This window comes from Sus scrofa, chromosome 13 (genome assembly GCF_054392235.1).
Source record: "Sus scrofa isolate SSC_HxYL_T2T_F1_AM1 chromosome 13, Sscrofa_HxYL_maternal_Yorkshire_Landrace_v2.0, whole genome shotgun sequence".
Classification (NCBI taxonomy): domain Eukaryota; kingdom Metazoa; phylum Chordata; class Mammalia; order Artiodactyla; family Suidae; genus Sus; species Sus scrofa.
In genome coordinates, this window is record NC_139395.1 from 43042232 (window position 1) to 43067992 (window position 25761).

Sequence of the window (25761 nt, forward strand, 5' to 3'; positions counted from 1 at the left end):
AAAAGTAGAAAATGAATGTTGCCTTTGCTCCTCCCCTACTCACTGTAGAAATAATACAAGTATAGCATTTTGGTGTTTATCCCTCCTGATTTTAGGCTCTGTGTGATGACGTGTATTTAATAAAATGGAATCAAACTGTATAAATTATTTTACTAAAAGGTGCATTGTTTTCAATGGAACAAAATGATCTGGGGTATTTCTCCATATCAGATACATAGATTTACCCATTTTTTAAAAATAGCAACACACCATTCCTTTGAATTCTTAAGTATATCAATAGCCTCCTCAGAGTTCCCTGGTAGCTCAGCAGGTTAAGGATCTGATATTGTCACTGCTGTGGTTTGGGCTTGATCCCCAGCCCAGGAACTTCCACATGCTGGGGTGCAGTCAACAACAACTAACTCTCCTCAGCTCTGTAAAAGCTTTACTGAGATTTTTAACTGTAATGGACTTAAACTGATAAATTAATTTGGGGAAGGGAGGGAATGATACTTTAAAATACGGAGATTTTGGAGTTCCTGCTGTGGCTCAGCACGTTAAGAACCCAACTAGTATCCATTAGAATTCGGGTTCGATCCCTAGCCTCACTCAGTGGATTACAGATACTGCATTGCCACAAGCTGCAGCATAGGTTGCAGATGCAGCTTGGGTCTGGTGTTGCTGTGGCTGTGGCGTAGGCAAGCAGCTGCAGCTGTGATTCAGCCCCTAGCCTGGGAACTTCCATATGCCGCAGGTGCGGCCCTAAAAAGACAAACACAAAAACAAAAAACCCTGAGATTTTCATCAACGAACACAGTAGATCTCTCCATTTATTTAATCATCTCTCTTGTTTGTCAGTAAAATTGTTTATTTTGCTTCATTACATTCAATGTATTTATTATCTCTAAATATTTACCTCGAATTTCTGAATAATGGCGACCAATAGCACACATAAGGAGAATCCTTATGTTGTTCCCTGTTTTACTGATAATGCTTCTGTTAAATAAATTTGCTATCAGTTTTAAAAAAAATTTATATTTAAAAAAATTTTTTTTGAAAAAATTTTTTATCTAAGTATAGTTGATTTACAATGTTGTGTTAGTTTCAAGTGTTCAGCAAAGTGCTTCAATTACACACACACACACACGCACTCTTTTTCAGATTCTTTTCCATTACGGTTTATTATGAGATATTGAATATAGTTCCCTGTGTTATATATACAGTAGGTCCTTGTTGCTTATCTATTTTATATGTGGTAGTGTGTGTTATCGGTTAATTGCTATCAGTTTTTGACAGATACACTTTATATTGGATTAAAAAAACATCCCTCTATTTCTGGTTCACTAAGACTGTTTAGCTAAAAGCATTTAAAATCTATTAAGGTGATCAAATGCAGCTTCTTTTCCTCTTGCCTCATCACACAAGGCAGTACATTAACTGACCTGCTAATTGTGAACTGCTCCCCGCAGCCTTCAACAAGGCCTCCTGCTCTTAGTCTTTTAATGCAATTTTTGGATGTGATTTGTATTTTACTTAGGATTTTTTTTTTTTTTTTTGGCATGTATATTCATAAGGTATTGACCTAAGGTTTTCTTTTTCATGCAGTGGAAAATTTTGACGTCAGGCTTATAGGAGACTTATAAAATGAACTGTGACATGTCACCTCTTTCAACGCTCTAGAATGGGGTTTGGCAAACTATAGCTAATGGCCAAATCCACCCAAACACCTGTTCTTGTAAATAAACATGTGGGATATCCATTGCCCCTTTGTTTATCTATTGTCTATGGTTGATTTTGTGCTACAACAGCAGAGCTGAGTTGTGACAGAGACCATCTGGCACATAGTGCCTGAGGTATTGACTCGCTGTCCTTTTACAGAAAAGGTTTGTCAGCTCCCTCTAGAATGGTTTAAATATCATGGAAATTATCTGCTACCTGGGGTTTTATAGAACTCCTCTATGAAACCATCTCCAAGCCAAACCCTGCTCTCCATCACCTTGGACATTTTTTCCAACCTCCTCCTGGGTTATTTATTTATTCAGCCTTCCTCCCTTTCTTTGAGTCAATCTGGCCTGTTAAAATTTCCCTGGAAATCATCCTATCATTCAACCTTCCACATTTATTACCAGAGTCTCTTAAAATTTTAGCGATCACCTTTGTATATGTCATTAAATCCACACTTAATCAATATTGTATATTTGTCATTTCTCTTTCTTTTTTCCAGGAGACTAGTCAGAGATTTGTCTATTTAATTGGTCTTTACCTAGAGAACTAGGTCTTGGTTTTTAATTTTCAGTTTTTAAAACTGCTTTTAAGTACTTCAATTTCTCCTTTTATTTTTACAAATTCCTTCTGCTTTACCTAAACCTAAAAAAGTTTATCTTTTTTCTTCCTTCATGATCTATTCCCAGTTCATTTATTTTGAGTTAAACGTGAAGAAATATTCTGAGTATGGCTTTGAGTAGATCAAAATGGCATTCTCATTGTTGTCAATATATCCATTAGTCCCTAGTGGGCCCGCACTCCTTAAAATGATTGGGAAAATATATCTAATTCTTTCTGCCTGATTATTATTTCTTGTGTCAATCTCCTATCCAAAGCTCAAATTATGAATAATACTACCAAATATCTGTAGTTTGTTGAATTCTGGTGTGTCACACACTCTCAATCCATTATTTTATTTCTCCCTCAAAACACCCCAAATGGTTGGTATAATGACTCTTATTTTATAGACTAGAAAACTAGGTCACAAAGCTAACTAACTCATATGAAGCCATATGATCAGGTCACATGATCAGCAATCCTGGAGCTTAAAGCCAGACTAGGTCCCTTGGCCGGCAAAGTGCTGTTTTTCCTACTGTGCCTTGTGGACCCATTTCCCCACTCTTATCTCCTCAACCTTGCCATTCTTTTTCCTCTTTCTCCCCTGACTTTTGCTCCTGCTCAGCCAGATGTTTTTAGCACATCAAACAGAGCATCACAGACCTCAGGATGCTCAGCTGCGTTATGAAAGCATGTGGCATAGTGGCTATAGGCAGAGACTCTGATCCAGAGCCCCTGGGATCCTGTCCTGCTGCTACATACTAGCTGTGCCATCTCAGGCAATGTTCTCTCTTTGTGAACTTCTCCTAGGGATGCTTTGAGGATTAAACAATTGAAACTATGTAAAGAAAATACTTAGAACCATGACTAGCCACATAAGAGCTAAAGAGAGGGCCAAGTTTCAAAACAGGTCTTACCTCTCCAGCAACAGAGGCTGGCTTAGCATGGAAAAGAGAGGCAGGGCGGCCAAAGCGTCTACAAGCACGTACTTACCTATGTTCTTCTGGATCTCGATGACAAAGTGATTCTCTGGATCCTGGCAGCTAAAATAAAAGACGATTTTATCTCCACTTTTGATGGACAACGTGGTTTCCTTTCTTCTAGAACTGATGATATGACAGAGCTTCATGGGCAGAGTCGGGGTCCCGGGCTTTATGAAAACTGTAATGCCGCTTCCATGTGGCAGGGCAATCTCATAAACTTCTGAGGGAAGGAAAAAAAAAATGGAGTGAACAGGATGATTGAGGCCTGCCAACCTGCTGTCCCCTCAGCTGGCCCAGGAGGATGACTTCCTTGACTCCTTTGTTCCTTCTCCCCTGGTCTGAGAAGGGGGATGATGCAAAATGACAGAGCCGTCCTTACCAGTGGGCAGGAACCTGACCACTGTGAGCTGGGCATTGACATTCATCTCTTGCTTGGCTTATTAATTTTTCTAAAAATTAGAAAACACTATACCACATCCTAGGTGTCTGGAGCAGCATGTTTTCAGATATCCCACCTGTGCAATATTACATAGGGATCACAGAAATTGCTACAGCTCTTCCCCATATGACTGGAGATGAAAGTCCGCACACCAAAACCATCATTCTATAGAGAGACATGTTTATCTGCAAAGAGCCATTATCCCCTGTCCCGGGCGTTTCATATGCCCAGTGCACATGTATATGCAGTAGGGGAGGTTGGGAAAACTTACATAAACTAGATATAGACATATTGTGTCAATGAACTTGGAAAGGTAGAACCAAACAATGCTAATACCTCAGACTGGGATTCAGCAAAAATTATCTGAACAAACAGTATCAAGCAAGAGAGATGGGAGTTGGTTACTAAACAGAGGGGTGGGTACACACTGGTCAGGATGGGGCTCTGATTCACAAACAACCCCATCTTCTTTCCATTCCTTTTGCTTTCTGGGTTTTTAGGTCCTCTCAGATCAAAAGGAAGAGCCACTTTTCCCCTTAGTAGCCACTGTCCCTTCTCTGACTTGGGTTCTGATTGGAAGAACCAGGGTGGCTGTCTCTAGGTGGCTGATGGGCTGGGAACAGAGGAACTGGGGGTGGGGTGGTCGTCTGGAGGAGGGAATCATGAGGCTTGCAGAGAAGGGCTGGACTTGGTGCCTCTGCCCACGGTGATCTGCACAAACAGCTGGTCAGCACCTGCTATGGCACCTTGTACATGAAGGTGATCAGTAAGTGTTTGGCCAGTGCATAACATCAAAGGCTTTGCTTTTTCCCTTCCTTTAAAAATATTTTTATTCAAGTATAGTTGATTTACCACGTTGTGCCAATTTCTTTCCTTTTTCCTTCTTTCCTTCCTTTTGACCACACCTGTGGCATATAGAAGTTCCCAAGCTAGGGGTCGAATCAGCTGCAGCTGCTGGCCCAAGCCACAGCCACACCAACACCAGATCCGAGCCACATCTGCAACCTACATCACAGCTTGTGGCAAGATTGGATCCTTAACCCACTGAGCGAGGTCTGGAATTGAACTTGTGTCCTCACAGAGACTAAGTCAGGTTTTTAACCCACTGAGCTACAACAGGAACTCCGTATTGTGCCAATTTCTGCTGTACAGCAAAGTGACAAATAGTCATATGTATTATACACATTCTTTAATATATTATTTTCCATCATGATCTATCCCAGGAGATTGGATACATGCAGCTCCCTGTGCTATACAGTGGGATCTTACTGTCTGTCCATTCTAAATGTAATAGTTTGCATCTATTAACCCCTAAATCTCAGCCCATTCCCCTCCCTTGTAAAATTTATTTTTAAAATCAACTCTATTGAGATATAATTTACATACTATTTAAGAGCACATAAGTGCACACACATGTGGCCACAACCACAATCAAAGATGTAAAAATGTTCCCTCGGTGTCCTTTGCAGTCAGTCTCCTCCCCTGTCCCAGAAAACCATCAATTAGTTTTGGCTGACCTAGACCTTCCTGCAAAACTGTGTACTTGCTCCCTGTTATACCTGGCTGCTTTTGCCCAGCGAGTGTGAGAGTTATCTCCATTACTGCATGGATCAGTAGTTTGTTTCTTTTTATTGCTGAGTAGTATTCCAAAGTCTAGAGAGACTGCAATTTATTTATTTAGGCATTTGAATTCTTTTCAGTTTTTGACCAACCACATGCTTTCATTTTACCAAAACTGCTAGCCTTCTCATTTCTCCTCCCACTCAGTGCATGGGTGTGCCTGTGTTCCCACAGCTTAGCCCCGGTGTGTGATCAAATGTTTGGATTTTTGTCAACCTCTTATACTTCTCTCTCCTTTGTTCACTCTGCTCTGGCCTGTCAGCCAGCAGCTCTTTACAGAGAGTGGAAATTGATCTCTTAATCTCTGATAATGAACTGCAAATATTTCCTGCAGGTTTTCTGGGAAGAACTTTACCCTCTTTGGGCCTTTCTTCCTTCATTGGTAAAGTGCAGGGGTTGGGCTAGAATAGCTCTAACTTCCCTGCCAGTGCAGGGTTTATGATCAGTATCCCAGGAAGTATGAAGGGATTTTGCAAATGTAAGTATTCCCAACTCCAGCCCAGCAGTGACACATCTCTCAGAGCACAAGGACACCGGCACAGCAAGCTTTATGATTTTGTTTTCAGAAGGCTCAGGTTTGCCTTTTTTTTTTTAATCTTTTTGCTATTTCTTGGGCCGCTCCCTCGGCACATGGAGGTTCCCAGGCTAGGGGTCTAATCGGAGCTGCAGCCACCGGCCTGCACCAGAGCCACAGCAACGCAGGATCCGAGCCGCATCTGCAACCTACACCACAGCTCACGGCAACGCCGGATCGTTAACCCACTGAGCAAGGGCAGGGATCGAACCCGTAACCTCATGGTTCCTAGTCGGATTCGTTAACCACTGCGCCACGACAGGAACTCCCAAGGTTTGCCTTTTTGGAGCAAGACCCCTTATCTCTCTAACCTCAGCTTGTACCCCTCTCCAGCATGGTCTCTGTACTCTGGCCATTTTTGCTTCCTTTCTTGAACACATCAATCTCTTTCCAACCTCAGGGCCTTTCTGCATGGGTTGGTCTTACTTCCTAAAACGCTTTCTCTGCAAGAGCTAGTTCCTTTTTGTTACTTGGGCTTTAGCTCAAAGATCACCTCCTCAGAGCAGCCTTTCCCTGACCAGCCACCTAAAATGCTCCTCCCACCCCTACCCCAGCCGTCCTGCCCCTGCTTTCCATTCATCCCCACTCTCCTCTCTCAGAGTACCATCGTATTTGTTCCTACCTCCCACCATCAGAACATGAATTTCCCTGTCTTTTTCAGTGGTAGCCTCTGGACCCATGCAGTGCCTGGTGCCCACGTAGAGGCAGGGTTTATGAGCCTCCTGACAACGTCATACAACATCTCCAAATTCTTGTCTTGCTGCATTTAGTTCTCATAGACTTATTTCAGTTTGGGCTAAGAAATCTCAGTGGGAACCAGGGAATCTGGGCTTCTTTCTCTTTTTTTTTCTTTTTAGGGCCGCATCTGTGGCATAAGGAAGTTCCCAAGCTGGGGGTGAATCAGAGCTGCAGCTGCTGGCCTACACCACAGCCACAGGAACTCAGGATCTGAGCTGTGTCTGTGACCTACACCACAGTTCATGGCAATGCTTGATCCTTAACCCACTGAGCAAGGCATCCAGATGTATGTTCAGAAACCCAGTTTACGTCTGAGCTGTATATGCCAACCCTTGCTTTTTTTTTTTTTTTTTTTTTGTATTCCTAAAAATGGTCTTACCATGTTATTTGTAAAAAATTCTTGGAGCACCCGGTCTCTGAAGGCTCTGCATGCTCTCCCATGGCCTCCATCTCTGGGTCTCCAGGGGGCCTAATTCACTGTCAGGTGAAGCTGCAATCCATCCCAGGGCTGCAGCCTGGCTGGCTAGATTACCAATTTCTTTCTTACTTGTCATTTCTCCTCTTTGACAAAACTATTTTAAAATTCCTGTCTCTACAATTTTGATTCGTATTATTATTTTAACTGATCATTAGACCCTAAGCAGATTAGTCATTCCCTGAGGCTGATGGGGAGGGGAGGGAACAGAATATAAAGGGGTCAGAGGAGACTATGTAGGATGAGAAAACCCATTCTGTATCTTGATCATGGTGGTGGTTATAGGTTGTACAGAATTGCCACAATCCATCAAACTGTGCACTTAAAACTAGTGAAGTTTATTATGTGTAAGCTATGCTTTAATAAATAATAAAAAAAAAAAAAAGAAAAAAACCTTTTGCCGGAAAGACTGTGTTTTACACCAAAAAGGCACTTAATAAATGAAAAAAAGAGTAATCATGACCAAAGCTAAAATATGGTTTAATAATATTTTGGGGTGGGCCTAGTTTCACCTAAGGTCTGTTTAATAATTACAAATCACTTTAAATTCGATTTTGAGAAGAAAAGGCTGATCTCACTAAGATTTCTCCAGTTCTTCTCTCCAGCCAGGTCGGTACCCCCAGTAATTCTGCGTGTATATAACAGTCTAGTCCATTATCAAAGACAGCCAAAGAAACATGTATAATCTCTTTTAGAAATTCTTTTTTTTTTTTCAGAGTCTTTGACATCATCTATTCATTCAAGTATTTTCTGGGTTCATACTACATTCCAGGGATCATCCTTGGTGCAAATAACTGAATGACAAAAACAGCCAGAGTCCCTGCCCCCTGGGTGTTAATAGTCTAGAGTTCAGGGGTTTCTAAATGGTCTGGAGCCTTTTAAAATGCTGAAGTTCAAAGTAACAGTGGGCCCCATGTGGGACCTGGGAATCTATATTGGCGCATTTCTCTTTCCCTATGGTGGGAGGTAGGATTCCCTTTTATTTATTTTTTCCAGATGGAAATTCAAATGTCCCAACTCTAATGACTGAGGCCAATCTTCCTTCATGAATCACTAATGGTACCTCTGTTGTTTGCATATTTTTAATTTTGGATCTAAATAACCCAGATTTTCATCCAAACTCCTTTTGGAAACAAAGCAGATGAATCCTGATGAGGGTTGAATAACTCACTTGGGATGTACTTTTAACATCTTACTGTGTTTCTTTGCTCTGACTTTGAGATCACCAACTGAGCATGGTCTACAGTCAGGCCACAGTTCGTATCTCTTTTTCAATGCCCCAGACCAAAGAGACCCCATATGGCTTCCAGCTCAGAGCCCAGCAAACACTAAAGCTAAAGAGAGATGGGTAGCAAAGCCAAGGCTTACCTACATTTGTAGTACAAGTTCATGTATATTACATGATGTCCCTTAGGGTCACAGCCAAAGCCACATCACCCATAGGACTGTCATTTTTATTTTTATTTATTTATTTATTTTTTGTCTTTTTGCCTTTTCTAGGGCCGCTCCTGCAGCATATGGAGGTTTCCAGGCCAGGGGTCTAATTGAAGCTGTAGCCACCAGCCTACACCAGAGCCACAGCAACGCAGGATCTGAGCCGTGTCTGCTACCTACACCACAGCTCATGGCAATGCCGGATCTTTAACCCAGTGAGCAAGGCCAGGGATCGAACCTGCAACCTCATGGTTCCTAGTCAGATTCGTTAACCACTGTGCCACGACGGGAACTCCAGGATTGTCATTTTTAACTGCCCCCCCCACCCTCATAATAAATACATTAGCTGGAGGGGGACAGTGACAATGAGAAGATAGAGAGTTGCCGTCGTGGCTCAATGATTAACAAACCCAACTAGTATCCATGAGGACACAGGTTTGATCCCTGGCCTTGCTCAGCGGGTTAAGGATCCGGTGTTGCCATGAGTTGTGGCGTAGGTCGCAGACGCAGCTTGGATCCCGCATGGCTGTGACTATGGCTCCGATTTGACCCCTAGCCTGGGAACTTCCATATGCCGTGGGTGCGGCCCTAAAAAGACAAAAAAATAATAATTAATTTAAAAAAAAAGAATGAGAAGATAATGATTCCACCATGTGTACACTTGAAATCTAGATCCCCCTGATCCAGCCTCCATCAATTCTATCCCTTGAAAGGCATTATTTCACTGTAATAATAGTAGCAGCGAGACGTCCTCACTGCTTGAGTAAAATAACTTATAACTGGTGTCATCACAAGGGCTTAGAGTTTGAGAAAGACATCTTGCTTGCACAGTTTCCCTCTTTTCCGTGCACCACCATTAATCATCCCCTGAAACTGGAAATTCCAACACCGCAAAAGAGATCTCAGCTTCCCGCCACCAGCATCACCCTGAGTCAGGCCAGCACAGCTGAGTGCTTGATAAATGTACCGTAATTTAAAGAAAATGGATAGATGTTTTCTTCCTCAACAGCTCTTTCTTTTGTCTCCCCAGGAACTTGATATTTCATTGGTCTGGTATTTTGGAAGATCTATTACCCAAGTTCACAGAAACCCAGACAAAGCCCCAGATTCCAGCGTGATTTCGTGATCTCAAGGCTAAAGAAATCCAAGGCGACCCTCACGGAAGCAGCTTGTGGGCTTCGGGGATCAGAGCATTAAGGAGAGCTTGTAGGTGTCACACATGGGCTCATGAGTCACAGCTCTCATTTCCAGCTCTCCTGCCTTCTGACCTCTCCTTATTAGGATGCCTTGGCTAGTTTCTGCCTCACCGGTGGCTTCTTGGGCGGGAATTTCCAATTGTTTTAATCACCATTCATTATTCACTATTCATTAATCACATATCATAGGATATTATACAAACACCCCTGTTATTTCTTCTCCCTGCCATCCTATTTCTTTGTAAGTGAATTCACCAGCTGAACACCAGGAAGTGATCTATTCCCAGTTGTGTCCAATATGGTTAAAAGACTGACAAATGTGATTTATGGTTTCTTAGATGGGTCAGAATCTGCTACCTGGAATCTGGGTGTGGTTTCCGGGGACACTCTGCTCTCATTCACTCTCACTGTCCAATGAAGATGGACAGCACAGCCCCCAGCTGGGGACCGGGCACAGTCTGGGCACCAGGAAATACACAGGAAGACCAATGGGACCCATGCCCAGGATGGCGAGCGCTCAGACGTAGGAACCAAGCAGTGCAATTGTGAATCAGCATGGCTGATCTGTCACAGCCTGCGTGGGAGTCAGATTCCAAAGCAAGCCCGGAGGGAATCACTTCTGGTAAAAACAGCCCAGTCCTCTCTCTGGAAGACGTCACACTGCATACCCACATTGCTCTCTCAACAAGTCCATGGGGCTGTGGCAGTGTTTGCTCCCCCAGGGAGCAAACTTCTCAAGCTGAGCACCAAAAGCACTGATTTGATTTTAGGGGCCACATTCACAAAATCCAGTTTGTTAAATTGTGGATGCTTCTATCATGAGAGCCCAAGAAGTGCCACCAGCCAAGGGACAGTGATTCACCTTTCTACCTCGCATCTACCCTATGGGGACACTCACAACATTTACCTGATTTCTCCCAGCTCTACCCCCTGTGGGAGGCTATTGCTAAATCCATGTAAGCTGATGTAAGTTGAAGGTATGTTTACCTGTCTGCCTGCCCCATCAGACCCCACGGGTAGTCAGCAATTAGAGGGCACTAAGGAAGGTCAAGGTAGTTTGAAGATGCTGAGGTCAGCTATTAACTGTCTGAGGTGGTCAAGGAAGACTTCGCAGAGGAGGCATGACTAAGATGGGTCAGAAAAATGAAAAGGAGTTTGCCTATAGAGAAACAGGTATCAGGATGGATAGGTGGAGGGAACAGCAGATGCAAAGTCACAAGTGTGAAGAAGATGGCTTTCTTAGAGCCACTCCAGGAAGTTTGATTTGGTCAGAGGACTAGGAAAATGTGGAGAGAGGAGGCTGGAGACGGAGGCAGGGTCCAGGCCAGGATGGGGCTTGGTTGTTGGCATGGAGTTTGGGCTCCATGGGAATAGCATATCTTAGCAGCTTTGTGTCACGGTTAAGAGCCTGGAGTCTAGATCTGACTGCCTGGGTTCAGTTCCTGGCTTGGTACCACTTACCAGCTATGTCGCATTGGGCAAATTCCTTTGCTTCTCTGTGCCTCACTTTTCTTATCCGAAAATGGTGTAAATAATGGAATTGTTGTCAGGACTAAATGAGTTAGTACCTATGAAGTGCTTAGAATGTTGCCAGGCAGGCAATCAGTCTCAGCTGCTATTGGGAGCTCCCCGGTGGTCTAGTGGTGAGATCTCGGCACTTTTACCGCTCCGGCCTAGGTTCAATCCCTAATCTGGGAACTGAGATCCCATATTAAGCTGCTGCATGTTGCAGCCAAAAAATAAAAATAAAAAGCAAAAAGATCTTAGTTGTTATTACTGTTGATATTAGTAATGATAGCACATTACAACAACTGCTGCTAGTGCTGAGACGTCGTTGAAGGGTATTAGGTGTTAGGGAAACAACCGTAGCAGCAGCTCAGCTCTCAGTCTAAAGCCCAGAGTCCTGGCTGGTTGGGCTGGACAAGGGTGAGGTGGGTAAGGTGCATAGGGGCAAACTTCAACGCTCAGGGTTGTGTAAGTGTGAGTGCCTCCTTAAATTCTGCACGCCTCCTCTGCCCTGGCCCTGCTCACCAGCTATTAAGGTCCTTCTATATGTCGTGACTCATGTGACTCCAGTACCCCTTTTGAGGCTCAGAGACGTGATTTCACGCCCCTGTTTGGTGAGCTCAAGAGGCAGCTGGGAGATTCTGGTTCGACCTCAGCACCACTGCCCTGCCCAATCCACAGTGAGTACTTTACTGAGCTGTCCTCCTGGAAGTTGCCCAAGCTGGTGGAATCAGCCTGCCGAAGGGGAGGAAGCGCTGTCATTGTTACGAAGTATGTGGAGTTGTTGGCTGACACCAAGGGGGTGGGCATCACCACCAACATAACGCATCTTCATGGGGCCTGCTGTGAAGAGGGGGTGCCAGACCTTCACAACACCAAACTCAGTGTTATTAAACCAGTGGACCCAGGGCAGCACAGCCTGCAGGCCATGGAGGGACAACTGGTGTTGACACCCTAAAACTCTTTGGCATGGACTTGAACAGGTCTGTTCACAGACTGGTAAATCAATGCGAAAGTCTCACCGGTGGCAGGAAGACAATCTGCCTGCCAAGGAATAGTTAATTTCCCACATTCACATAAACAAGAACCACAAGGCAAGTTTCTGTTTCAGAAACTAATCAGCCTCTCTTAGATGAGAAGCCTTTGCAGTCTAGATACCAGGCCAACCTTAACAACAACACTCACTACTTCATATGTGCAGCCTCCATGCTTGCATTTATTAAGAATTTATAAATGCCCACAGCCACCCTACAAAGCAGGTTCTTTTTTTTTTTTTTTTTTTTTTTTTTCCCACTGTACAGCAAGGGGGTCAGGTTATCCTTAGATGTATACATTGCAGTTACAGTTTTTTCCCCCTCCCTTTCTTCTGTGCTCAAAGCAGGTTCTAATGTTAATCCCCATCTTAAAGACGATGAAACCTAGGCTCAGAGGAGTCAAGCAACTTGCCCAGGTGTATATGATTAATAAGAGGCAGGGCCAGGTTTTGCACCCCAGAAGGCTGACACTAGAGCCCAGCACATGAAAAATGGCAAGTCAGCAGAACAGCCCTGCCCAGGCAATTCCGCATACCACCGCCAGGAGCCTAGTGCTGACAATGGCCCGCTCTCACAACCGTCAATTGAAATGGAATAAAACATTTCCCAGCAGTGGCTGGGAATCTCCAGGATATCAAAAGGGAAAGGCATTTGTTTAAAATGGTTGCACTGGCACACTGCATTTATACACATCCACAATAATTTGAAAGTGTGGTTTGACTTTAAACCTAAGACTTAGAGTTCTCTGGAATTCAAAATGCTAGGGGCTCGGTTCTTCTTTTGCATGTTCTTTTGGCAGCATTTCCTGCCTCCCAGCAAGGACCTAAAAAAGAACACCTGGGAGTTCCCGTCATGGCACAGTGGTTAACAAATCTGACTAGGAACCATGAGGTTGCAGGTTTGATCCCTGGCCTTGCTCAGTGGGTTAAGGATCCGGCATTGCCGTGAGCTGTAGTGTGGGTCGCAGATGTGGCTTGGATCCTGCATTGCTGTAGCTCTGGTGTAGGCTGGTGGCTACAGTTCCTATTAGACCCCTAGCCTGGGAACCTCGATATGCTGTGGGAGTGGCCCTAGAAAAGGCAAAAAGACGGGAAAAGAAAAAAAAAAAAAAAAAAGACACCTGATGGCTCTGCATCTTGGTGAGGTTTGGCTGGGGTTGTGGGCATGGAAGAAATGTGGCCGGGGTGGTGGCAAAAGAAAATGAGCCATGATTCTGGAACAAAGCACTTGGGTACAAAGGACTAGTGCCAGGTGTTGGAGGCAAAGTGTCCTCCAGAAGCCCCAGCCTAAGGGCTCACTTCTCAAGGCCACTGTCAGCAAGACACATGGGCAAAATCACACCTACATTTAGGAGAGTTCCTAGGAGCCCCTCTCTACATAATTTCCTTTCCCTCTCCTTGGACTGTGAGAATCTCAACCCAGGCCTCTGGCTGGCTTAGCAGGAAACACCTCCTCCTGGAAAGACTCCCACGTGCCCTTCCACATATCTGAGCTGTAAAGACACGCTTTGAAATGGGTTTTGGAATCAAACAGACCTAACTGAGAGGGCATGTCAATGCTTTCCTGGAACCTTGTCCCCTCCCCACTCTACTCCCCTAACTCTCCAGGGCTGGCTTGGGAAAAGCAACCTCTTGTGGTTGCAGGGCAAATATTTCTTCATTCTCTTTCTCAGAATAAAGGGAAGTGGGGTGATGGCTGCCCACACAAGGCATCCCCACAAAGAAGCTGCGTACTGGGGTCGGGCCAAGCTGGGGGAATGCTTTTGTAACCCAGCAGGACTCTACAGAGCCTTCCCCCATATCCTCTGCTTTAGCTCTTCCCTGAAGTAGAACATGTTATGTTGGAGGTTTACAGGTACACTGTGACCTCACCTCTGTGGACAGCTACAAGAAGAAAAGATTTCTACACCAAGAAGTTTGCAACAACCAACTCTGGTCCTCTCTCACCTTGCCTTTAAAAATGCTTTACAATTTTGGTTCAGGGAGTTTGGGGTTTTGGGGGTATGAGCCACCAGGCTCCTTGCGTGGCCTGCAACAAACCTTTCTCTGCCCCAAACTCTGATGTTTCCATTTGTTTGGCTTCACTGTGTGTCAGGCACATGAACTTGTGCTAATGCTTTGGACTATTGTTGGAAATTCTGAGGAAGATGGGGTGACAAGGCAGGGGACTACCCCATTCCCAAGCCCCAAATGGCATGTGCACCTCCCAATTGAAGGCATGTTCTTATCCTCTCAGGAAAAGAGGCCCACAGTTCCCTTTAAAACAGCTTTCTATTTCTATAGCTCTTAGAACAATCGCAGAGGATAATAAAGTTCAAAGACCAATGTTAAAAGGAACTATGTGCATTCTTAGTCAATCTGACTTGCTGGAATAGTTGATCAAAACGGGGGACTGCTGGTCCATCCATGCACTCCCTACTCTTAATTCCCAAACTCCTTAGGAGAGAAAATACATGCAACGAGGCAAGTTAGTTATTTTTTAAAGTAACTGAATGACTCTCCAAAGGAGACACTAGTGATCAACAGTCTGCAGGGCCTGTGCCTTGAATTATGTTTCTAAAGTGGTAATGGGTTTGCAGGGAGCCATCCAAACGCTTCTGTTCTATCTTTCCCTTTTATGATCAAAGACACATCGTGTATTAGAGATGTACGTAGACACCTACCTATTCTCTGGGCCCTGTCTGGGCCACAGCCTGGAGAAAATAAACACATCTATGCATGAACCCCTCTGGAACTGTGGCTATTTTAAGGTTTCGTGCCACCCCGAGACCCTGATTTTAACTCCAGGTGGAACGGAACTGCACTGGCTGGAGAGATGATCTCAAAGAGCCCCACAGACGTAGAGAAAGCTGCATGGTAACACTTTGCGCATGAGAATTTACACAACTCAACAACAATATAACTGAGTTTATGACCACTGCAAATAATTCATGATGATATGCTAAAATGCCAGAGGGCCAGTGAAATCATATTACTATTTCGTGAAATGTTAAAAAGATTCACTTAGTCAGACCTTGAGGTGTGAATCATGATGGCCATGAAGGCCACCGAGGAGCACAAGGATAGATGGGAAGAATCAAAGCAGCAGGGCTAAAAACCCATCTACCTGTGCGCTCAGGGACAAGCCCAGAGTGGAGGGCCTTCCCTGTCCCCACCTGCCAGAAGTTCAGAAGTTATTGAAATTCCCATTTCTTTAGCATTTAGCCCTAGAGTCCTTTGCTAACAGTTTAACTTTGCCATCAGAGTTAAGTTGTTCAAGTTCTTCTGATAAAAAGTTAGCAGGGAGATGGTTAATTAAGAATCTATATGCAGGAGTTCCTGTGCGGCTCTGCAGGTTAAGAACCTGACTAATATCCATGAGGATGTGGATTCAATCCTTGGCCTTGCTCATTGGGTTAAGGATTTGGAGTTCCGAGAGCTACAGTGTAGTTCTAAGATGCAGCTCAGACCCTAAGTTGCTCTGGCTGTGGCCATAAACAGAAAAAGAAAGAATCTACATACAAAAGGTTACATGTTGTATGATTCCATTTATATCAAGTTCAAAGAAAAGAAAACCCATCTATGCTTATATAAGTGAACCTCTGGAGAGAAGTATTAATTAGGAAGGGGTAAGAGGAAACCTCATTATCCATCTTCAGAACTTTTTCATCTTCCCTAACTGAAACTCCACCCATTATTCTTTTTGTCTTTTTAGGGCTGCACTCGCAGCATATGGAGGTTCCCAGGCTAGGGGTCAAATTGGGGTTGTAGCTGCTGGCCTAGGACAGAGCCATAGCAATGCCAGATCCTTAACCCACTGAGCAAGGCCAGGGATCGAACCTGCAACCTCATGGTTCCTAGTCGGATTCGTTTCTGCTGTGCTGAGATGGGAACTCCGAAACTCCACCCATTAAACTCTAACTCCCCACCCCCCTACACAGCCCCTGGCAACCACCATTCTATTTCTGTCTCTATGAATCTGGCTCTGTAGAAACTTTATACATGAGGAATCATATAGGAATCATGTCCTTTGATGTCTCGCTTATTTCACGCAGCATGATGTAGGTGTGCTCCATTTTTAAACTTGCGAATTAACTGCTGATTATGGATTTGAAAAATAGCCAAAAAGTGGGCAAAACTGCACAGACTCAAATTCATCTATCCATCCATCCATCCGTCCATCTGTCCATCCATCTATATAACTGCTTTGCGAGAAGGGGGAAAATTCCCCTTTAAACAAACAAAAAATGATGTCAATATTGAGAAAATTTGAAAGGCAGTGAAAGGCTATGAAAGAAAAACAGCAGCATTTCCCTGAAAAGTGAGAACGTTGTTCAGCCACTGGACACTAGACTCAAGGACCTTCACTTTCCATCTCTGCTCCAGACTGAACGATGGATTCCTGCAGGGGACCAGTGAGCACAGCTACTGCAAGGAACGTTCTGATTGGGTTGCATTCTTTGGCAATTAGAAGCAACTGAAAAGAAAACTTTCTGACTTGTCTGAACATAAGCCATGAGTCAGTTAAACTAAAAATGAGCTTAGTTTAAAAATGGACATTTCCCAGTAAGATCAGCCTATTTCTACCTTATTCTTCATCATCCCTTAAAGGATAATGTTTGAGTCAGGAGTGGGGGAGTGCTGGGAAACGCTTCATTATTAAAATGTTCAGCCTGCGCTTTGAAAGTCCACTCACGAGGAAGCAGTGACAGGGAGGAGGAGAGCAGATTCTACTTAGACTGAGACCTGTTCTGGGGGCCACCACAGCCTTGCCCTCCATCATCACCCTGATGTGAGAAGTACCCCCTGCCCTATGAGTCTAGTCCCTTCAGTCATTCTCTGGGCCCTCACTCAACTGGGCCACTTCGGACAAGCACTTTACCTCTCTAAATCCAGGGTTTCTCATGAGTAGTATTTGGCTGAAAATACAGACTATGCAGGGCTTCTATAAGCACTGAAACAATACCTCTGTGCAAAGCAGAGACAATGGGGCTGGGCATAGTGCAGGCCTGCGGCTAGTGACAGCCCCATCATTACCATCCCCACTGATGAGACAAGGGCCCTGAGCCTCTGACCCCTGAAAAAGGCAGAATCCTAAGGACCCCGGTGCCCAAGCTCCTGTCTATTCTCCTCCCCCTGAGTGTGGGAGGGACTCTGAATACCATGAGGTGTCACTTATGTTTATCGCCTGGTGGACTTTATTCCAGTGGGTCTGACCTAATCAGTTGAGCCCTTAAAATAGATGAGGCTTTTCCTAGAGAAAGCGATTGGGAGTGGGAAAGGGATTTGACAAGAGGGAGAGTCTCTAGCTGGTTTTGAAGACAGAAAGGGCTGCCTGGCAAGGAATGTGACTGGCCTCTTAATTGCTGAGAGCAGCCTTGGCTGTCAGCCAGTGAGGAAAGGGGGCCCTTGGACTTGTAGCCACAAGGAAGTAAATTCTGCTACAACCACATGAGCTCAGAAGAGAACACCAAGCTTGAGATGAGAACACAGCCTGGTTGGCATCTTGATGTTAGCCTGGTAAGGTTGAGCACAGACTCCACCCACGCCCCACATCTGGACATCTGCCCTACAGAATTGTGAGCTCATTAGTGGGTATTATTTGAAGCCACTCAGTTTGTGGCAATTTGTTAGGCAGCAGAAAAAATTAATTCACAACTTATAAGTAGATGGGGTAGCAGACAGGACCTGCCAAGTTGCTCAATGGAAAGGGTTTGAACAAATACTAAGTATTATCTAGGACCCTGAGCTTTCCCTTCTGACCTGAGTGACCGTTACGGAAGTTGTTGTGTCAAGTGGACAGCCTTTGGAAGTGTACATCAATGAGGATGTCTCAAAACATTGCATTTACAGCAAAACTTTAATGCCCAGTTGCTGAAAGAGGACAGGGAGGGAGGTGGATGAGGGGGTCAGTGAGAAGGTGATGCTATGGGGTCATGTTACCTGGACCTATGGGCAGAGCAAGAACAAGAAGAGTCTTCAGAAGAAAACCAGAAATTGGGGAGCAATTTGGGGGAAAGCCTGGCCTTAAAACCCCAGGGGTCCAGAAATGGTAGCCTGTGTGGGGCCGGCCAAGGCTGCAGCCTGATGGGAGGTGGCATCTAGGAACGATGTAATAACTAACCAGCCCCCATTTGTTCAGTATCTGCCATGTGCCAGGTAGTACCTACATTTCCTTTGGGTAAACTTCTCACATTCACAGCAGGGAAGATGCACAGTTGAGATTCAACTCGGGACCACTTGATGCCAAACCCCATGTGCTTGCTGCAGCTACTCCAAGAGCTCCACCGTCAAGGTCACAGGCTACTGGGCAGCCTGGGCCCAAGTGTCTGCCCCAAACCCAGCTAGGGAGGAGCAGAGGTCAAAGAGATGTGTTTCAATTTGTACCCCACAACATCATCAACACAGACAGACAGTGTTTTCTTATTCCAAACACCCACACTGAATATCCACCCTGCCCTCGAATGCTCTAGGCTGGCTCAGTGTCACGCCCTAAAAGTGGATAGAGGGGTGGGAAATGGAGCAAACTGTTCTTCAAGAGAAGTTGCCCCAGGTGGAGAAGCCAGTTTTGGTCATTAGTTCCCTCATTCCTAGTGACTTAAAACCTCTACTCTATCCCTTTGACATAGGCAAATTCTTAGGGAAGCAACTGCACACTGTTTTGAAGATAGAATCATTGCTATACTCGAACCTGACTTTACATTTGAAACTATATTTTTCAGGCAAAACTATGATGACAGAAGGCCAATCAATGGTTGCCAGGGGCCAAGGGGCAGGGATTGTCTGCAAAACGGTCTGGAGGAACTTTGCAGGGTGATTAAAATGTTTCACGTGCAGTTCCCATTATGGCTTAGCAGGGTTAAGAACCTAACATAGTGTCTGTAAGGATGCAGGTTTGATCCCTGGCCTAGCTCAGTGGGTTAAGGATCTGGCATTGCTGTGGCAGCTCTGATTTGACCCCTAGCCTGGGAACTTCCATATGCCAAAGGTATGGCCATAAAAACAAAAATAAACAAAATAGGATTCATCAAATAGTGCAATTGAGAGTGGTGAATTTTATAGTACATATATTATACCTTAATAAAGCTGAAAAATACATGTTACATTTAGACAATATATGAAGCACAAAGTAAAATATGTAAACATAAACCTATAAGGTACCCTATTTTATTTCATTTCATCTTGCCAAAGGATAGCATATCGTCCTCATTGTTCTGAATCTTCTGTTTTCCTCTCCAGAATATAACTTGGGGGTCACTCCATGTCTGTACATGGAGAGCCAGCCCCTTCTTTAAATGGATGTGGGTGTTCCTTCAGTGGCACAACAGGATCAGCGGCGTCTTTGCAGCATCAGTACGAGGCTTCAATACACAGCCTGGCACAGTGGGTTAAAGGATCCGGCATTGCTATAGCTCACAACTGCAGCTCAGATGATCTGATCCCTGGCCCAGGAACTCCATGTGCCGTGGGGTAGCCAAAGAAGAAAAAAAAAAAAAAGCCTGTGTAGGATTCCATTGTGTGGATGTGCCATCATTCTTTTAGCCAGTCTTCTAATGATGGGCATTTGGGTTGTTTCCAATCTCCAGGAGCAGAAGATGCTTATCTGGAGTCTCAAGGTGCCAGTGGGACACACCTTCCTGGAACTTGAGTTGTATTCCTGCAGAGGCAGAGACCAGGGAGGCTGGAAGATGTTATTTCAAGGGTTTGGTTGTGTTGCGTTGTGGTGGGCTCCTGTAAGATGACCCACGCAATGTTCACAATTTGGAAAATGTCTTCTTTGTTGTAACAAGTTGAGAACTTGCTCCTGACAGCCCAGGGCTGAAGTGCCTGATAAGATTATCAGCAACTTCCAGGGCAGTTGGGCAATTCTTCTCCATTTCTCAGCAGGGATGAAAGGCAGGAGACCTGCCAGGCTCCCCGGAAGATCCGGCTCTGGTTTCCTGGCCTGGCACACTCCAGCCCAGTCTCGGTTTATGACACCAGCTCACAAGGACAGCTGTAATCCTCAGAAGCCCACGGGGGTGTTCTCTTCACTTCTCACATGTAATTGGGCATGATGTTTAAGTTACATAAAACCGGTCTGGTAGGTTCCTTGGCTGAAAGGAAGTGTGCGTGAGTGCATGCACGTGTGTGTATGTGCGCATGCGTGCACATGGGCAGGTGCTCACTTGCAAATGATTTTTAAAAATGTATTCTAGTGTCATTGAGAAGACTTTCTTGCAGTTTTTAATGCGGCAGTCTCACTTCTGGGAGCTTCCCCAGGTGTCCTCATGAGGGTCCAAGGCCCAGAGCACTGGGATGGTGGCTGAAGCACTGTGTGTAGTAGCAGAGCTTGCAAACAACCCAAACATCTCCCAAGAACAACCTGGTTACACAGACGACAGCCTGGCAGTTTGGGCCAGACAATCTGCTGTTGGAAATTTCATTGATCTTCTTGGGCTCAACTCAAATAATCAAGGTAATAACAATTCTTAACTGAGGAATCTGTTTGAAGCTGGACACTGTGCTGAGTAATCTACAGACATTATTTCATTGGGACCTCCAGCCAACCATGAGATGCTGCTGTTCCTATATTGGAAAAAAGGACCGTGAGTCTCAGGGAAGCTAAGTCTCAAGTCACCTTTAATAAGCAGTGGAGTGAGGATCTGAACCAAGCTTTGCCCAACCTTACCTGAATGACATTGCTTCCAAAAAGCTAGAAGGCAACTGGGAGCCCAGTGAGATCTCTGGCTCAAGTTCTTCCATGTCTTTGCACCTCCCTCTCCTCCCCAGTCAGTTTCCAGGCAGGAATTTGGGCCCTTTGGGAAGCTTGGTCTGAGGAAATGAAAAATGCAGCCGTGAGCAAGAACCCAGATGCCAACAGTGACTGAGATCCTGGGTTTATGCCTTGAAGGCCCAACTCCAGAGAGACTTATCAGCAAGATGGTTGGCAGTGAGGATAGACCAGCCCAATAGACTGAGTCCTCCGGAGACAGTGTCCTGGTTGCCCGGGGTCTCCAGAGTTAACGCAGACTTCCAATCAGAGCAGTAGCATATTATAACTTCACTCTCTGTGCTGATAGCTCTTGGCCTCTCCTCTGTGGTTGGCATGCACCAGAGTCAAGTGTCTGTCTGGGTTGAGGAGATGCCCTGAGCCCTTCACACTCAGCAGCTTCATCTCAACACCTCAGCATCCTCCATCATGTCCCGAGACCTCTCACCAAATGTTTGCGAGATGTTTTCATGTTAAACAATGTTTTAGTCAAACATCCTTGTTTGAAATGGCCTGCTATTCCCACCACCAGATCACTGATGAAAGAAAAGGCATCTGTTTGAAGGAATCCAGTACGTGCCTGCACACATACCATCCTAGCCCAGCTCGCAGCTGGACCACACATTGTCAAGTGTTGAGAAGCCTCCTCATGGCTCCAAGCAGTGTGTGACATTGAACATGGCCAAGTGGGCAACCCCAAAACAAAAAAATCAGCCAGACTTGAACTCCATGTGATTTCTGGACTTAGAAAGTTGATAAACTCATTTCTGGAGACTGTTTTTATTGTCCCAGCCAAATGTAGTAGGCAGGCATCTGTACACATCTGCAGAAATAGCACATTTCCCCCAGAACACTTTGATCTTCTGTCATTGAGAGCAGGGAATATTTGCATTTCATTTAAAACTTAAAGAAAGTTATACTCTCTATGCTCACGGGACAGTTTTAATTTGCTTTTTCAAAACGTTCCAGATTTATTATTTAAAGATGCTCATACTCTGAGGTGAGCTGGTATGGCCTCATGGTCCTACTACTGAGCTGCATTTCCACCTCTCCTCAGCAGACAGACCATCAAAGCTCTCAGTGGTGCCCTTGGCTTGGGCTGTACTCAGGAGAGAAATGAAAAATGCAGATTATTTTTTAAGTGCGATAACTGAAGAAAAATTTTCATCTTGCGAAAGTTTGTGAGGTGCATGTCTGTAAAACATATTTTAATTTTCTACTGTATTCTATCACAAATTTAGTTTCACTATTTAGAGAAAACCAAACAAACCGAGGTGGGGTATCATGGAGCAATGTGGTTCACATGCAAGAATGTGCAAGACAATACAAAGTCCTTGTCATGATCCTTACTGCTGCCAGCAAACCATCCTTCACAAAGGAAGGCTCTGCGGAGATACACAGGAGGCCAGATAACTGGTGTAACTACTTCCTTCCAGGCTTTTTTCCTAAGAATGTAATCACACTGTACATACACACTTCTTTACCCTCTGCTTCTTTCATTGTATCACAATCAGTTCTCCATCATTTTTTGGTTATTTCCTTGCAAGTTTCCAGGAGTGGAGTTGCATTCCCAAAACTCACCCACACACCCTCTATTTCCTCCTGGACACAGGTTTAAAGGGACCAGCAGAGACTGACTGATGAATATGTTCTGTGCAGTGAAGACCCTGGGCCCTGGCATGAGGCAGAGAACCCAGACCAAGGAGGTGTCTTCCACACCCTGTAGGACACAGAAAGCTGTGTCCCATCTGGCAATCTACACTTTCTTTTTTTTTCTCCTTTCCAGTTTTCTCAGTCCACACATGCAATCACCAGGACTGTGCTTCCCTCCTCTTTCTCCTCCTCTGTCTGATTTGCATTAGATTTGGAGCCAGAAGACCTGGGTTCTAGAACTTCTTGCCCTTGACACCTTCTTGCAGTGGGACCTGGAGAAGTTACCTAACTTCTATAAGCTTGTACCCTCTTCTAGGAGGACTTGGTGTTGACCTGGATTATCCATTTGTTTATTCTACAGGTATTTATTAAACACCTGCTATGTGCCAAGAACCATTCCAGCCCCTTTCCTCATGGGGACTGGACATGAACCTGTCTGGGCTCTTCCACTAGCAGAGGGGTCTCCAGAAGGCCTACAAGTCAGCTCTGATGTAAGTCAGCTCCTAAGACATTAGGGCTGGTGGTTCTTTTGCCCAGTCTAAGCTCCTACAGGAAAGACTGGAAAACTGAGGCCCAGGGAGATGAGGCAACTTTTCCCAAGTCATAAGGTTAATCGTTGACAAGACTTGACGTTAGAACCAGGTGTCCTGACACTTTTTTTTTTTTTTTTTTTTTTTTTTTTTTTGTCTTTTTAGGGCTGCACCCATGGCAAATGGAGGTTTCTAGGCTAGGGGCTGAATCAGAGCTGTAGCCACTGGCCTACACCACAGCCACAGCAATACCAGATCCAAGCCGCGTCTGTGACCTACACCATAGCTCACAGCAATGTCGGATCCTTAACCCACTGAGGAAGGTCAGGGGTCGAACCCATATCCTCAAGGATACTAGTCAGATTTGTTTCCAGGGAGCCATGATGGAAACTCCCGGGTGTCCTGACTCTTAGGGCTGGCGCTCCTACCACCCTGCCTGCCACCTTGCCAACTGGACAATGACGACTTCTTCCAAGGCTCCCATTTGGACTAAATTTCAGTCTCCCTTCCAGGTGGTTGGGGCCAAATGAGAGGCAGCAGAAGTGATGTGAAATAAATTCCATTCCTGGACCATAAAACCCTCCACGTAAGACCCCTCCTGATCTTTTCCCTTCTATCAGTTTATACGGATGAACACAGAAGCCACCCTTCTTGAAGATGGTGGAGTCAGAAAGTGGAAGGAGCCTGGATCCCTATATCACTGCTCGGAGAGCCCTTGTTTAAGACGTTCTTTGAGCAAGAAATAAACGTCTGTTGGGTCTGAGCCATCCCACACATTTGGGTTTGTGTTACAGCAGCTCAGAGTGTATTACACATTGACTATTAGACTTAGTTAAAAAGTCAGCAAGAACTAATCAGTCCTTAATGCAAATGTGAGGATCTATCAGAGAGCACATCTGTCTTCCTTCCTCAGCCTTCTCAACACACAGCACTCAGGGCATTCTTATCACGGAACCCAAAGTAAATGTTTGAAAGGAAATTCAAAATACTTCCCTTGCTTAAAGTTTATAGTTAGTTTCAACTGAAAAAAGATAAATAAAGGAGTAAATTGCAGCCTTGGATGGTTAAGAGCCTGTACTCTGAAATGAGACTGCCTGGATTCCCAGATGGCACCTGTATATTAGCTGGGCTCTTTGCAAGTTGCTCCACCTGTTACTCACTATCTTCCATTTGTTCTGATATTTTCTGTACAAATCCTTTGACCCAGTAATTCCTCACTCAGGAATTTTGCCCATAGATAAACTTGTCCATATACCTAACAAACTCAACTGCAAAGATGGTTAATGAGGCTCTGTTTATAGCAAGAAAAGATTGGAACTGATTCATTAATAAGGGGCTGATTAAATATAAAATAGTGTTCCCACGACAAAGAATATTCTGCAGCTGTCAAAAAGCCTGCGACAGCCCTGTATGTTCTGTATGGAGTGAGCACCAAGATGAAATGCTAAGAGAAAAAAACCAAGAAGCATATGGGACACACTTATGCTATATACTATATTTATGATCCTCTTTATGGAAAGAAGGAAGGCATATATATTTATAAACACATACATGCATAGAATTACTCAAGAACAATGCACAAGAAATCACAGCTGTCCTGGGAGGAGGACTGGGGTCAGAGGTAGAGGGGCACATACTTTTTCCTGCAGATCCATTTTTGTACTATTTGAATTTTTCTTTCCTTTTTTTTTTTTTTTTGCCTTTTTTAGGGCCGCACCCGCAAGGCATATGGAGGTTCCCAGACTAGGGGTTGAATCAGAGCTATAGCTGCAGGCCTACGCCACAGCCACAGCCACTCAGGATCCAAGTCATGTCTGTGACCTATACCACAGCTCACAGCAATGTCAGATCCTTGACCCACTGAGCAAGGTCAGGGCTCAAATTCTCATCCTTATGGATACTAGTTGGAATCAATACCTCTGAGACACGCGCGACAGGAACTCCATCTAAGCACAGTTTTTAAATTGTTAAAATTTTAAAAACATACACACATTACCACATGACCCAGTTACCCGACTTCTGGTTATTTATCACACTAATTTGAAAAGATACTGTACCCTGATGATCACAGCAGCATTATTTATGATAGTCAAGATATAGAAACGACCTAAGTGACCATCAATGGATGAACGGATAAGAACATGTCACACACACACACACACACACACACACACACACACAGGAATACTACTCAGCCATAAAAAAGATGAAACCTTGCCATTTGTGACAACACGGATGGACCTTGAGGGTATTATGCTAAGTAAAATAAGTTAGATGGAGAAAACATCATACCATATGATTTCGCTCATATGTGGAATGTAAAAAAAAAAACAAAAACCAAAATAAATGAACAAACCAAATAAAAACAAATATGTAGATTCAAAGAACAGAGTAGTGGTTACTATAAAGGAAGGCATTGGGGGCAGGGGCACAAACATGGGAAAAGGGAATCATCTGTATGGTGATGGATGGAAAATAAATTGTTGGTATAAAGAGGTCAAAATACAGTGCTGTACACATGAAATTTATATAATGTTATAAACCAATG

The 25761-nt window shown here is 44.4% G+C and overlaps 1 protein-coding gene across 2 annotated transcripts in view; it reads right to left on the minus strand.

Annotated features, from left to right (window-relative positions):
* The window catches only part of CDCP1 (CUB domain containing protein 1), a 60224-nt gene that overhangs the window by 29911 nt on the left and 4552 nt on the right, over positions 1-25761 (minus strand). For both annotated transcript variants that reach the window (XM_005669452.4, XM_084988038.1), the window contains exon 2: positions 3295-3504. In XM_005669452.4, the coding sequence (XP_005669509.1) occupies positions 3295-3504 (210 nt within the window). The remainder of the gene's footprint in view (positions 1-3294; positions 3505-25761) is intronic.